Here is a 13,699-nt window from a genome sequence, read left to right as displayed (position 1 = left end):
CTGGCTATTGCTCGCCGGTGAACCCTCGGCTAAAGTTTTATCTCTTATTTTAAAAATGGCATAATCATTGGGCCTCTGTCGGGGCGAACTGTGCCAGTGTCTGGCTGATTACAGGTTTGTCTGAATGCGGTAGACCTTTCATTCTTTTTTTGTATAAATGTCATTACACATTTCTTTTTGTTTGTTTTCAGAGATTTCCGTAATTTTTTCTTTGCCGTCTGGTGAGTTTTCCTTCGGTTGGCCTTTGATCTAGTGTCCTGACATCATGTCTGACTTTCCCCAGAGGCATATTATCGATTGTAGTTGCTGTGCAATCTGTTGATTCTGTTTCATTAGGTGTTACTACTTGTCCAGAATGTGGTTCCCCTTTTTCAGGGTTGTTCCTGTTTTGTATGTTGCTTGGCTGAGCTTGACTGCATTAGTTTATTTTTATTATTTTTTTATTTTATTTACTCATTTGTATTGCGCAACGAATCATCCCCAGGGGGATCTCTCGGCGCATGAGAGAGGAGCACAATGTTGCGGAGACATTAGAATAGCCAGGTCTTAAGCAGCTTTTTAAAATGGCAAAAATTGGTACAGGCACGAATCTCGTCCAGCAGGGTATTCCACTGAGTGGGGGCTAAGTACGAAAGTGCCCGTCCACCCACCCTAGCCTTCCTGATTCTGCGTACACAGAGCAGTTTACGGCTGCTGGATCTCAGCAATCGTGTGGGTTTATACCATTCGAGCTTCTTCATCAGGTAGGCAGGACCCAACCCTTGAAGGGATTTAAAAACTAGACATAACAGCTTAAAAAGTGACCTTTTTGTACTGGGGAGCCAATGTAGTTGGCGCAGGAGGGGTAGCGAGGGGGTCCGTGCCGGCTAGTTAAGGACAAGTCGGGCCGCCGTATTTTGGACCACCTGTAATTTGGCGGCCAGGTCCTCCCTCATCCCGACCAGCAGTGAATTACCATATTCCAGTCGACTAACGAGGAGCGACTGGATAAGGGTCTGTCTGGCCATAAACGGAATCCACGGAAGGATCCTTCTAAGCATTCGCATGGTTCCGAAACAAGTGCCTGCCACCGATTTTACCTGCTCATCCATTGATAGGTTGTTATCAATTTTTATGCCCAGATTCTTGGCCCATCCTCTGGGGACGGGCGCATCTCCTAGCTCTGATGGCCACCAATCAGGGGTCCACATCTCCTTCGCTTTACCATATAGGACTATCTCGGTCTTAGAGGAGTTGAGCTGGAGAAAGTTCTTCTTCATCCACCTCGCTATGCTGGTCATACAGTGCCTGAATTTAAGTCGGATGACCGCAGGACTCTTCTCAATAAGGACTATCACCTGGGTGTCATCAGCATAAGATATGGTTTCGAACCCACAGTTTCTAATAATTGAAGCTAGAGAAGCCACATATATGTTTAACAAGGTGGGGCTCAAAACCGAGCCCTGTGGAACCCCCCTTGGCAACGCTAGTGGTTTGAGAAATAAAGGACATGAGCTGGACACATTGAGTTCTGTCCGCCAGAAAGCTCTGGATCCATTTAAAGGCCCTGCCTCAGACACCAATCTCTCGCAACCGGTCCAAAAGGATCTGATGGGAGATGGTGTCAAAGGCAGCCGACAGATCCAACAGCACCAACATGACAGGGACATCCCTGTCCAGGGACATCCTTATAGTGTCTGTTACTTCTAACAGTGCCGCCTCCGTGCTGTGTGAGGCACGGAAGCCCGACTGGGAAGTATCCAGTATGTTATTCTGCTCCAGATAATGGTAAAGATACCGGTTGACTAAGGACTCCATAATTTTTGCACAACACGGCAGAAGAGAGATGGGTCTAATTTTCTGAAGATCGGTGGGGTCCGCTAGAGCCTTCTTCAGAAGGGGTTTTATACGTGCATTTTTCCACTTACGAGGGACAGTGGAAGTTGCAAGCGAGATGTTGCAAACATTCGCAAGAGCCTCCGCAAGGACTGGAGATAGCGCTGACATAACAGCAGGAGGCACTGGATCTGATGGGGAGCCAGATTTCGCTCGGATTAATAGAGAACAAACTTCTTCCCCCGTAACATTAGGGATGAGTTCTAGGCTTGAAGGACTCTGACTTTCCAAAATGGGAGCTTTGCCATGAGCGCCCTCCTCAGGTCCAAAGGTACGATAAATCACATCGATTTTGTTGGTAAAATGGCACCCTAGGTTCTCACATAATTCCTGTGGAAGCGGATTATTGGCCCTAGGATTAGTGTACTCCCTTAAGAGTTCCTGGGATGAATTTTTAGGTTCCATGATACGGGAACCCAAATAAGATCTCCTAGCTGAGTTGCAACTACTCAGGTAAGCTCTATGTGCGGTTCGATAGAGCAATTGATCCTGCTCCAGCTTGGACCTTCTCCATCTTATCTCCTTGGCCCTACAAGAGGCTTTCTCTCTTCTGAGACTATCTGAATACCAAGGGGCGGGCACTACCCTCGCCAGAATCTTTACCCTCTTAAATGGAGCAATGGAGTCTAAGGCGTTAGTTATGGCGGCTTCAAACCTATCTAAAGCCATATCACCGTCATCGCCCTCCTCAAATATGGGAGAGATAAAGGCCCCACTGAAGGCGGCCGGTGTCCCCTTTTTCCAGGGTCTACGGAGGTCCCTATGACTGTGTGGGGGGCTAGATGGTTTTATACACACCCACGAGAAGTTAAGAGCTGAGTGATCAGTCCAGCCCATCTTCTGCGGGGGTTCCACCACCACCTCATTGATGTTAGTAAAGATAGTGTCCAGCACATGGCCCGCCTCATGAGTGGAGCCAGTGACTCTAGGGGAAAGGTCAAGATTCCATCGCTGCTATCAAACAGGCAGATTCTGTGCTGGAAAGAGCCTCCAGGTGATGGTTAAAGTCCCCAACCAGCAAGAACCTATCCGCTTGGAGCGTGTACGGGGCCAGCCTTTCCAGCAGAGTAGAGCAAAATTCTCTCTTATTACCTCCAGGAGGGTGGTACACTAGGGCACCCGCCCATTCAATGGCTTGGCCCCGCAGTACCCTAAATATCCGCAACTCTAGGTTGGGGGAAGAAACAGTATCTAGGGTCTTAATATGATACGGGAAGAGCGATGCGATGGCCAGACCTCCACCCAGCTTTCCAGATCTGTTCAACCGGACCACTGAGTAGTCAGCTGGGAATGCTATTGCCAGTGCAGGGGTCGCTTCATTATTTAGCCAAGTCTCAGTAAAGAGACATATGTCAGGCCTAGCTTCATCTAGTAAATCCCAGATTTCGGCCACGTGTTTTGGGATAGATCTAACATTTAGATAGAGCCCTTTAAAGGGCACTCCTGGCTCTCCCCCCCACTCCCTTTTCATCCCCTTCTCATGTGTGTTCCGTGAGGGTTTAAGGGGTGAGTATAGTAGTGGATTAGGGAATGTAGGTATACATTCTTTCCTGGCCCAAGCACACCCTCGGCACTTCCCTACCGGGAAGGCACTCCCTGACTGGAGGTTAATTAACCCTCCAACACAAGGTACAAAATGCCCGAGTTCCACCAACCTGTCATGAGAATAGATCAGCCTAGGCAGCGGGGGTATCTGAATATGAGCGGGCGGCATTCCCTGGCAGTCGGCAGCGTCCGGCCACGGACGGGCGCAGATGGGCCTTCCTTAGGCGCACGTCCGTTGCGCGGCCGGAAATGCCTGGGATTTATAGCCGGGAGGGCTGACCACCAGAGCGCTAACCGCTCCCCTGGTGCCCTGCGCGGCTAAGAAAACTAAGGGACGGACTCAGTCCACATCAATCAATCGGAATAACCGATTGCGGTGGACCGGAGAGCCGTCCTCGCTGCGCATTGCAAGAGACTTCGTTGCCCCAACCCAGTGAGTTTTAAAATAAGTTTAAAAATTAAAGTTCAAAGCCCCCACAAATGCAAAACAGTTCCCAAATTAAAAACAGTAAAAACAATTTCCTCAGGATAGAATCAAAAAGATAGAATCAAAGGTCGTTAACAAGTCAGGCAGGGTGTCTAATATTTCCACTATTGCTTCACTAAAGTTTTTTGTTGGACTTGTGGTCCCCCCTTGACTTTTTTTCTCTGATGGACCACTGGTCCATTTTTGAGTTGATCATGTCCACCTTTTTGTTGATTGTCAAAACACTTTGTGCAAGCATGTGTATTAAGTCCACCTGTATCTCTAATTTGTGGTATTGCCATGTGAGAGCCTTTACTGCTGCCAATAGTGATGTTTTTATTGTATTTAAGATGAGTTCCGGGCCGTCCTTTTTTTATTGAGTCTTGAAGGTCATACTGTGTTCCAGGATATTGACCAGTGGCGGCTCCCGAGGGTTCCCCTGTCATTGATTGCAGTTTGCTGGCTGAGCTTGCTTTTGATTTTAATAGCACAGTTAATGATGGATCTGGGGTACAGAGATCGACTAATTTTTGTGGTGTTTGTAATTTTCCAACGTTGTTAGGAGGCGTAGAGCAATTTTGTTTAGTCCCCGGACCACAGAGGTTTATAGAAACTTCCAGTGTTTCCAGTACTGGTCTTTTATATGTTGGATGTGGGCCTCTATTTCAGTGGCGTTCTTGTTACAAATGTCACCAGGTGATGTTGGACCCTGCGATTTGTTTAGTACTTCGCCGTCATTTAAGGTTGATGAGATCTCGATGATCCCGGTTTGTTCTAACCAGTGTTGTGCCATGTTATGATTTTTATTATGATTTTTGTATTTGCTGGCGGTGTTTAAGGTATCATTACTGTCTGTGACCGTTTCTACTGTCTGCAAGTCTCGCCATCTCTGTGATTATTGATTCTCCCAGGCTGTCCTAGACTGTTTGATTTGAGATAAGGGGGGGGGGGGGGGTCTTCTCCCAGGGTTGCTGCCTCCTTGCCATGGCTGATGGTGATCCCCTCCTCCTCCCTGCGCGGTCAACTTTGGATTCTAACTTCAGCCTTGTGAAATATTGATGTATCGGGAGACTCCCTATTGAGGGATTGCCCGATTCTAGTGAGTTCTTCAGTCCTCTTACTGTTCTCTGTTGCTGCTTTACTCTTTTTTCCTTATTGGCAGATCCTGTGCACTTCATTTTTTCAGAGGCGATCTTGATGGTTGTCCAATTCCTGCGTGCCGCAAATACCTTGTGTGAGAATTTCCAGTTGGTATGAAATGCTGAAGCCTGTAGCCTAACTCTGGGTGCCCAGTCTTTGGCCCGCTCTCTTGATTTCTGCTGCCTCGTTTGGCTATGGCTGTGTCGGGTTCCTATTTGGACTGGTGCAAGCTGCCCTGGCTGTCCTGCCTGAGGCGTTGATCTCATTGGGTTCTAATTTGGATTCTGTTTGTCTGGTGAATATAGGTGTATTATTGATGGGCACTAGTCATGGGTGGTAATGAGTGCAGTCGAGTTATTATTGCTGGTATTGGTGTTGATACTGATCTTGAATTGGAGGAGTGATGGTTTGAGCTTCGCTCTTTAAGCTGGTAAAATGTGAAGGTTTGACGTCTAGGCCTTTTGCTGCTCCTTCTTTTCCTGCGCACCTTGGATGAGTTTTGCCCAGTAATTTTTTTTTGCCCAATTTTTGCCTACTCTTGCCCAAGAAAGTACCCTTTTTGTTATTTATTGGTGCTGAGGCTCGGGTTGGCGAATTGGTCCTGGCGGGGATAGTGGAGGAGGCAAGCGGGGGGGGGGATTTGAGCAGTGTTGAGGCAAGTGGGGTGCACAAGGTAGAGTCGCAGGCTGCCCCTGATCTAATCAGGACTCCTCCACGATTCTGCCTAGGACCATTGTCGCTGCGGCCGGCCATACGCTTGCACTTTCTATTCCCTTTCCCCTTCTCTGCCTTTGAAAGACCCCACTTTCCAGGTGCTCCAATATTCGCCCTTAGACTTGGAGCAGACTGACAAAGCTTGCTCATAAACCCCGCTGCTTTTCACCGTTCCGCTTTGTGAATTGCAAGCTGCGGGTAGGGGGGGGGTGGAGGTGCGGGTGCCCCAGATGCCAGGGGAGCTGCGGAAAGACTATGCCTCTGTGAGCCTCGAAGGAGTTTTTATCGCCGGGCGATATGAAATTAAGGAGGTGAAGAGGGATGGCGTCCTCCTGCCTCCTCATGCTTGCTCGGCTCTGTGCAGCAATTGCGAAAACCACAAATTATAGTAACATAGCTAAGTACTAAGACAGCAGGTTGTAGGTGGCGAGTGGCTACTAGGACTATATAAATTAGATCTTTGAAGTGATGGAGAAAGTTTCTAGCACTCTCTACCTTTGACGGAGCCATGCTGTGCGGGGCGGGTTAACTTAAAGTGCATTAGTGTGAATTTGCAGGGGGGGGTTCGTTTAATCGCAATATGCTCTAATAATCTCCTAAATAGTGACATGCCATTTAGAGATTGCTACGTGAAATTGCAAAAAGTGCCTAAGCTTTGTAATGCCCCTGCATTTCTCCCCGTTGGTTGTGCCAGTGGGCCCCGGTGACTGCACAGCATCCTACTTGCTAGGCCTCACTTGCTTCTTCGCATTCAACCTCCACAGAATGAAAGTGCAAAATGTTTCAAAACTTTGTAGTGCCCCTACAAGTCTCCCCTAAAAGTATGCCAGTAAGGCCCCAATAACTAAATTGTACCCTGTTAGCAGGACCTCGTCTGCGTATTGGCATTCTACGGTCATTAACCTTTTCTCCACAATCCTGAGAGATTTACAAGTGCACAGGTCAGTCTTAGGTCCATAGGATTGAAACACACCACAGCAGTCTCTCCACGTGATCTTATCCCTCTCTTGATGAGGTCTTTGCGTAGAATTTTCCGATGGTCGTCTAGGGTGGCTTTGCAAAGACACAGCTTGTGAATTATATTTTCTGGGGCTTCTCTGCAGGCCCTGCAAAGTTCCCCACATTCCTTTTGTCTCCAAGGCGGGTAATGTTTTGATACAGATTTAATCCCCAGTCTGTATTTTAGAAACTGCTACTTTGTGTAACTAATGTAAGGTATCGCTAGGTAACCTTGAGGGGATACCTTCATGTAATTACTGAGTGTTAGCCACCCCTGTCTCCTCCTTGCTAGAGACAGCTTGTCCTCCAGTAGGGACAATGCTTTGATGTTTCATTTTCTTGTTCTTTTCAGCTCGCTGCGACTCAGGTTTAGGGACCAAGCGGATGAGAGGCCAAGGGTGGTGAATGGCCTTAGTAGGAAAGCTCTCATAGGTGAGCAATACCTCCCCAGTGTTTCTAGCCATAGATAATGGCCCCTGAGAGCACTCCTTTGTGAGTTTGAGACTTTGGCGACAGTTCACAACAACCGCCTGCCTGCCCAAGATTTGTTTTACCAGACCAAACTTCAACCTAATTTGTGCGGGGGACGTGTGCGCCGGCAGATGGAAAATGAACGTGGACATTTTTGAGACTGTATTTTACAGCGCAGTACTGTCCCGGACCCTCAGGGTCTCGCTCCTATAGGCTAATGTGGGGAGAATATTGGCTTGTGCCACCTGCAAGATTGGACAAAGCGAAGAGCCCTTCATCTTCCTATGCAGCAAACCCAGAACGGCAGCAAGTGCTTTGCCTTTCCTTTTAAGTTCCTCTATTTGGTTTGCAAACCTTCCATTAAGATTCAATGGAACTCCAAGATATTTGTACACATTGATTGATTCCACTTTTTCGCATTCCAGGTGCCAGTTGTGGCTGTTCAATATTTTCCCTAGAATTTTAGGGTTTGAGTCTTTTTCATATTTATAGTCAAACCATTACTATTGGAGTATTTCAATGTTGCATCCAGGAGACGTTACAGCTCCACTTTTATCCTGCTATCCAGAACTACGTCATCTGCGTGCAGCAGGTTTGACAGCAAAGTTCCTCCCAGTTTTGGTGTGTGACTGTTAACTTTGTTTAATAAGATCAGAGAGGAACTAGTTAAAAAGAGTTGAGGCCAGCACACAGCCCTGTTTTGATCCTTCAGTTGTTGGTTTGAGCCTGGACAATCGGGAGCCATACTCCAGTTTAATCCTAATCCACGTGTGTATGCAGCATTTGTAATGCCCTTAGAAGACCGCCAGGCATGTTTGAAGCCGCAAGTTTTAACCATAATTCGCTGTGGCTTACCTTATCAAATTCGAATCTATAAAACTTGGATTGACAGGCTGTTTATAAGACATTGCAAAGTCACTTAGCAGGGAAAGGGCCACGATGTTAATCATTGACCCTGTTTGTTTGGTGAAACCAGTCTTGCTCAGTGGGATTATGTGATGTTCCTCAGCCCAAGTCTGTAGTCCTCCAGAATGGCTCCTGCGAAGTATTTTGCTTCGTTTTCTATAAGGGCCACTAGGCGTTAGCTATCGGGCTTTGTTTTGTTTCCCCCTTTGAATACTGGCAGGATCACTGAACCATTCAATGAGGCGGGGACTCTGCCGTTGTCTTAAACAAAATTTAAGAGTGATTCTAAATTTCCCCAGTAGTATTGTTCTTCTTTAAAGATTGCTGGTGCAATCCCATTTCAGCCCGGGACCCCTTCTCTGCACCCTTTGGAAATTTGCTTCTGGATGTTCTGTGCGCAAGTTGATAGTTTAATTTTTGTCTGGCTTTTCGGGCTGTGAGCAGATTGACATCTCAAGGTAGCGTTTGTTAACCTTGTTGGTGTGGTTACTCTGGGGCGTGCTACACTGTTTACTCATGTTTATTGCTTCTTATCCCAGTTTGCCCATTCACATCCTTTGTCCCTAACCATAGTGCATACATGGGGCGCAAGCTGAGGCTCTTGCTTTGATGTTTTTCCTTGTGGTTCTGTAGGTGACTGTAATATGCTCTTTGGGTGAGCTGTACCCATCGGATTAAGGCCCAGGTAGCATCCGAGATGTTGGAGCTTGCCACCCTGGGCAAAGGGTTGTTAATGCTGTTCACTGTCCGCCAAAACTGGCTTAGTTATTTCTCTTTATGTCACATAGCAATTTTGTCACAGATGGACTAAGCTAACCAGCACTTAATACCATCTGTGTAAGAGCTAAAATTGATACTTTAGCCGGCATCTTTCTAGTGCTATTAGTAGCATGTTTAAACCCATTTCCTCTGCCATGCATGCTTGTTTCCAAGTGGTGTATCCTGTTCTAAATCAAAAATATCTTGTACGGCAATGAGTCAATTTGTTCGCATTGCTAGTTTGAACATAGAAAAAAACGATCTCCTATTGGCAGGAAGAACTGTTCTCCAGATATTCATATTTTGTCATGAAAAGTAAAAGTCTAAAGATGATAAAACCTAGTGACTGTGATTACAAGAGGCCAAGCTATTCCTTTAATTGTGACATCTAGGGCCAGAAGTAAGCGCCGTCATCAAATAGATCCTATAGGCACCAAGTTGAAACGGAGGAAAAAAAGAGAAGGGGGACATAGGTATGAATTTGTTAGGATGGGAATGTCCAATGCATGGTGTAGTCATGTTCCCCTGCCCTGAGTACCCAAAAGGGTGTATCTGGTATCCTAATTTTGATTTTGGCTCTTGCTTCACCTTATTCTGGTGTGTTTGCAGAGACCTAGGTGTGTCACTTGTGAGGTCCTAGACCTGTCCATTGATCTGGAAGGGCACACCAAACATACCTTAATCGCATTAAAAGTGGACTATTTATTGCCCATGTCATGGGTTTAGTACTTAGAGTGGCGCTGGCAGCATGCAATATTTTTGTGAACCCCTATTTGTGACTGGAATGGAGGGTTTCTGTCCCGCTCTTGTAAAGTTGTGCTTTCATGAGCTAAAATCCCAAGATTCTTTTTTTGTGTTTGTGGCCTGCATGGTATATGCATTATATGTATGAGTGAACCAGAGTAATGGAGGCTTGGGGAACCATTTTGGGATGTGCCCAGCTTTATGCACAGGATGGAGTTACGGTTGTTTCCCCAGGCAGTGAAAGTGTATCGCTGAAATTCCTGAAACTGAAGGTCGGTGAACTAGACACTGAAGCAGGAAGAGATAAAACAAGGCTCCATTAGAAATTCATTCAGGCCTTTTTGCTGGGAGAAGCTGCTGATTCTGATTAGTTTTTCTATAGCGCTCCCATTTGATAGATGGTAGGCCACTAAAACAGTAACCCGCATCCACGTAGAGTGAATATATAGGCAGCCTGAATTCATCTGGTAATGCCATAGGTATGTGCTCATTTAAGAGTACCTATTTAACACTCGAAAAGGATTAAACACACATTGCCTGCGGTTACAGTCAGCACTGCTGTGACAATAAAATCAAATGACTTTAACTGCTGCCTTTAATGAGGCGGCGTATTGTATGTCGCATGGTCTGCTGCTCAAGCCTATTCAGTCAATCTCTTTAAACTTCTTCTGTGTTGTGCATTTGATATTTGTTTTTTCATTTAATATTATGACACTTATGTTTTTTCATTTAATATTATGTCAATTTGCTGGTGTCTCTGAGCTGCTACAATATAATAAGAACAATTGAGAGATTTAACTCAAATTTGTATATAGTCAATTTTGCCAGACTTGTTGCATGGCAATGCACATTTTGTTTTTTCTAACTAAAGTAAATATTTTGCCGTTATTCAACTCCTTTTAACAGTGATATGTGTTATCGTTTTATAGTAGTAACTTGACTCACTTTAATTGGAGTAATCGTCATAACTTCTGGTGCATACGCATAGTTTTATCATTTCTTTATATGACTAGACCTATTTTAAATGCTAGTAAGACCTAATTTTTAAAGAAAGAGACTGCAAAGCCTTTTGGCTGACACATTCCTCCTGCGTGTTAACAGATGCTGGTAGAAGTAAGTGTTGGACGCTTGATACAAACTTGAGTTTTTCTTCTAGCTCGACTCTTGGCATGTCATTTTGAACGGCACGGTGGAAATCAGCCATTCAGATGGGAGAAGTGAGAGTCTGTGTATGGGAAACAGTTTTGGCATTAACGCCTCCCTTGAGAAGCAGTACATGAATGGTGTGGTACGGACCAAAGTAGATGACTGCCAGGTAAGTTTGCCATTCACATTTTGGAGAATCGTATTCCTTGTCCCGGAGAGTTAAAGTTCACGTACCTTATAAGGATGTTCCTCCCGTGCCTGGGGAGGGAAACAGACTTCTAAATCTTATTAATTTATTTATGTGGTTTCTGTGTTCATGTTTTGGGAGAACTCTTCAGCTCTTGCTACTGTGTAGAGAGGACAAGTTAACAAGAGTCTATTTCCAAATATAAGTGAATTGCACATTAACTCATCATTATTAACAATGAATTGGCTAAATGACATACTGTTATTGCACAGAGGCTCAAAGTTGTTCATAATTGTGAATGGCCCCCTGTGTGGTTTTCAGTAAGTGGAACTTTTTGAATTACTTTCACTTTTGCTGAGGGAGTAACATTTGGTTAGTTGCTCTTCTCGCCAAAAAATGGGAACTCTCTCATTTTGCTACTACAGAAATGTGGTCAGCGCCTGCTCAGTGTATTTTTGTGTGCGTGTCTTTTCGGAAATGTACCCAAGTTAGTAGTTTTGTTTAGAGGAGAATATTCATTTCCACTTTTCGACAGAATTGTTCTTCTGAGACCAAGTGTTGATAGAGTAAGGTTGTGCTAGATGGGGCTGCTGGTGCTGTTATTCCCCTTTAACCCCTTTCCTGTGGTCAGCACTTCTTTAGCTGGTAGAATTGTGTGTGGGCGGCAGAATGAGAGGAGGAGTAATGTCAAGTGATTTCTTGTCACTGATCAGCTGCTCCTGCCCAGCCTTGGTGCGTGGGGATATCTTTATGTATTACCGGTTTATTAACTGCCCACATCTTATTTTGGGGCAGTTTGTTTGTATAGCCCAGCAGGACTACTGGCGGATCTTGAACCATGTGGAGAAGAACACCCACAAGGTGGAGGAGGAAGGAGAGATTGTCATGGTGAAGGAACACCGAGAGCTGGATCGCAGTGGCACAAGGAAAGGACACATTGTTATTAAGGTAAATAATATTTGTATGTGCCTTATAATCGCTGTTTACCTACAGACGTCGTCTATAGGTTTATTTAATAGAGACGCATCAAAATATTCAATGTTAAGCCTTCAGATTGTTCTGTGATGTGTTTCCTGTATGTGACACTTATTCATTTTCAAAGGAGTTCATCAGGGCATCTGCTTGGCAGTTTTTTTTCATTTGTTGTTTGTGCTTTTCTGTGCCTACTTCGGTATATGGGTTTTCTTTTATATTGGAAGTTTAGTTCTCTTTTCTCAATGTTTATCTGCAAATGAAAATATTGCAGTGTCCATTGTTGGTAGCCCGTGCTGTTTAAAAGCAGGTTATGTAATCAATTTCATTAATGGTAAAATTTCATAAGGGGTTTCCAGGTGTCGTTTTTAGAAACGGTTTTGTTTCTGTTTTGTGTTGCCCTTGACAACCCAGCTAACCACTGAAATAGTTCCCCATATTACATTGAAACCAAATGTACAACATTTGGTCTTCCTGTGGTTTGTACTAATACTGTTCAAAACATCTACATACGTTAATAATTAGAATTCGAATATATAAAAATACGGATTTATTTCATACCCTTTGTTAATCCTGGTCTGTGCAAGGCAGCATTACCACTTTCTTGCTTTCATGCCTGTAAAAGAGGGCCTGTAGCAAGAGTTGTGCCACCCTTTAATCCTTGTCAAATGATGTGTGTAGGAGAGAGAGAGTTCCATAGACTAGGAGACTGACTTCCATGGACTTGGAGACTGACTTCCCTGGAGAGTGATAACAGCCTGAACTTGTGGCGGCAATAAGTGAGGGCATCACACCAGTGCCTCCGCTCCTAATGAAATGGTGTACATCCTATGAATGGTGGTAGCCTGTAATCTTTGTGAAGCAGCTACTTTTAAAAATTGCATATTTTGTTCATGGCTATAGCCCCTAACCGTAGTTTATAATTACTGCAGTGTGGACATCTTGTAGTTCTGGCAGCCTCTGACTCTGGGCAAAGGTTGCCTGTGAGGAATGAACTTTCCACAAAAGTTGAGCTATCTTCAGCTCCAGTGAGATGATCACTGTGAGAGAGTGGTTGGCCGTTTCCAGTCATTTTAGATGATGATTTCAAGGTATGAGATTTTCCTTGAGTGGTTATAGCTTCACTCCGCGGTGAACAAATGCTCACAAGAATGTCTTCTGCTATAGTGATTGCTGACTGAGTGTTGGCACTCCTAAAAGTGGCTGTAGCTGTGACAACTAGCGGCACTGGGTCTTGTTCAAAAATAGGGCAGACCAAATGCTCCAAAACCCTCCTTCATCAAAGATAGCTAATTAAAAAAGTATTCTGTAGGTCGTTGTTCTTGACAAATATAACACCACATTCCACCCCATAATTCTACCTAAGAATACTGTATCATGACTGCAAGTAGAGCTGAAATGAAGACGGTGAGTGTATAACATGAATGCTTGTCTCTGTCTTAGAAACTGTGGTTCACACTTAAATGCCGGTCTATGAGCCTGGACTCTGGACTGTGGATACCATATTATAGCAACAGTGGTTCAGTGAGTCATTTTAAACAAAAAAGTACTGAAATCACAACACATACAAATAATATAAGACAATAAGGTGAAGAAAAATTAGAACAAATGAAATAAGGTACCTATAACAGTTGTATGAAAAACATTCGTTATTGAAAAATATGTATAACTGGTACTCACAAAGTTACAGACATTCACAATGACATAATACTAAATACAGTGTAAAGACAATGGCAGAGGCATAAGTAACACAAAAACAAGTCTGTTAAGTGACA

The 13,699-nt window shown here is 44.6% G+C and overlaps 1 protein-coding gene across 6 annotated transcripts in view; it reads left to right on the top strand.

The window, feature by feature from the left end:
• RAPGEF6 (Rap guanine nucleotide exchange factor 6) overlaps positions 1-13,699 on the top strand; it is an 808,967-nt gene that overhangs the window by 671,835 nt on the left and 123,433 nt on the right. For all 6 annotated transcript variants that reach the window (XM_085618031.1, XM_085618033.1, XM_085618030.1 and 3 more), the window contains 2 exons: positions 10,776-10,934; positions 11,748-11,900. In XM_085618031.1, the coding sequence (XP_085474157.1) occupies positions 10,776-10,934; positions 11,748-11,900 (312 nt within the window). The remainder of the gene's footprint in view (positions 1-10,775; positions 10,935-11,747; positions 11,901-13,699) is intronic.

Source organism: Triturus cristatus, chromosome 7 (assembly GCF_964204655.1).
Source record: "Triturus cristatus chromosome 7, aTriCri1.1, whole genome shotgun sequence".
Classification (NCBI taxonomy): domain Eukaryota; kingdom Metazoa; phylum Chordata; class Amphibia; order Caudata; family Salamandridae; genus Triturus; species Triturus cristatus.
The sequence above is the reverse complement of the archived record's forward strand: the minus strand, read 5'-3'. Positions and strand labels throughout refer to the sequence as shown.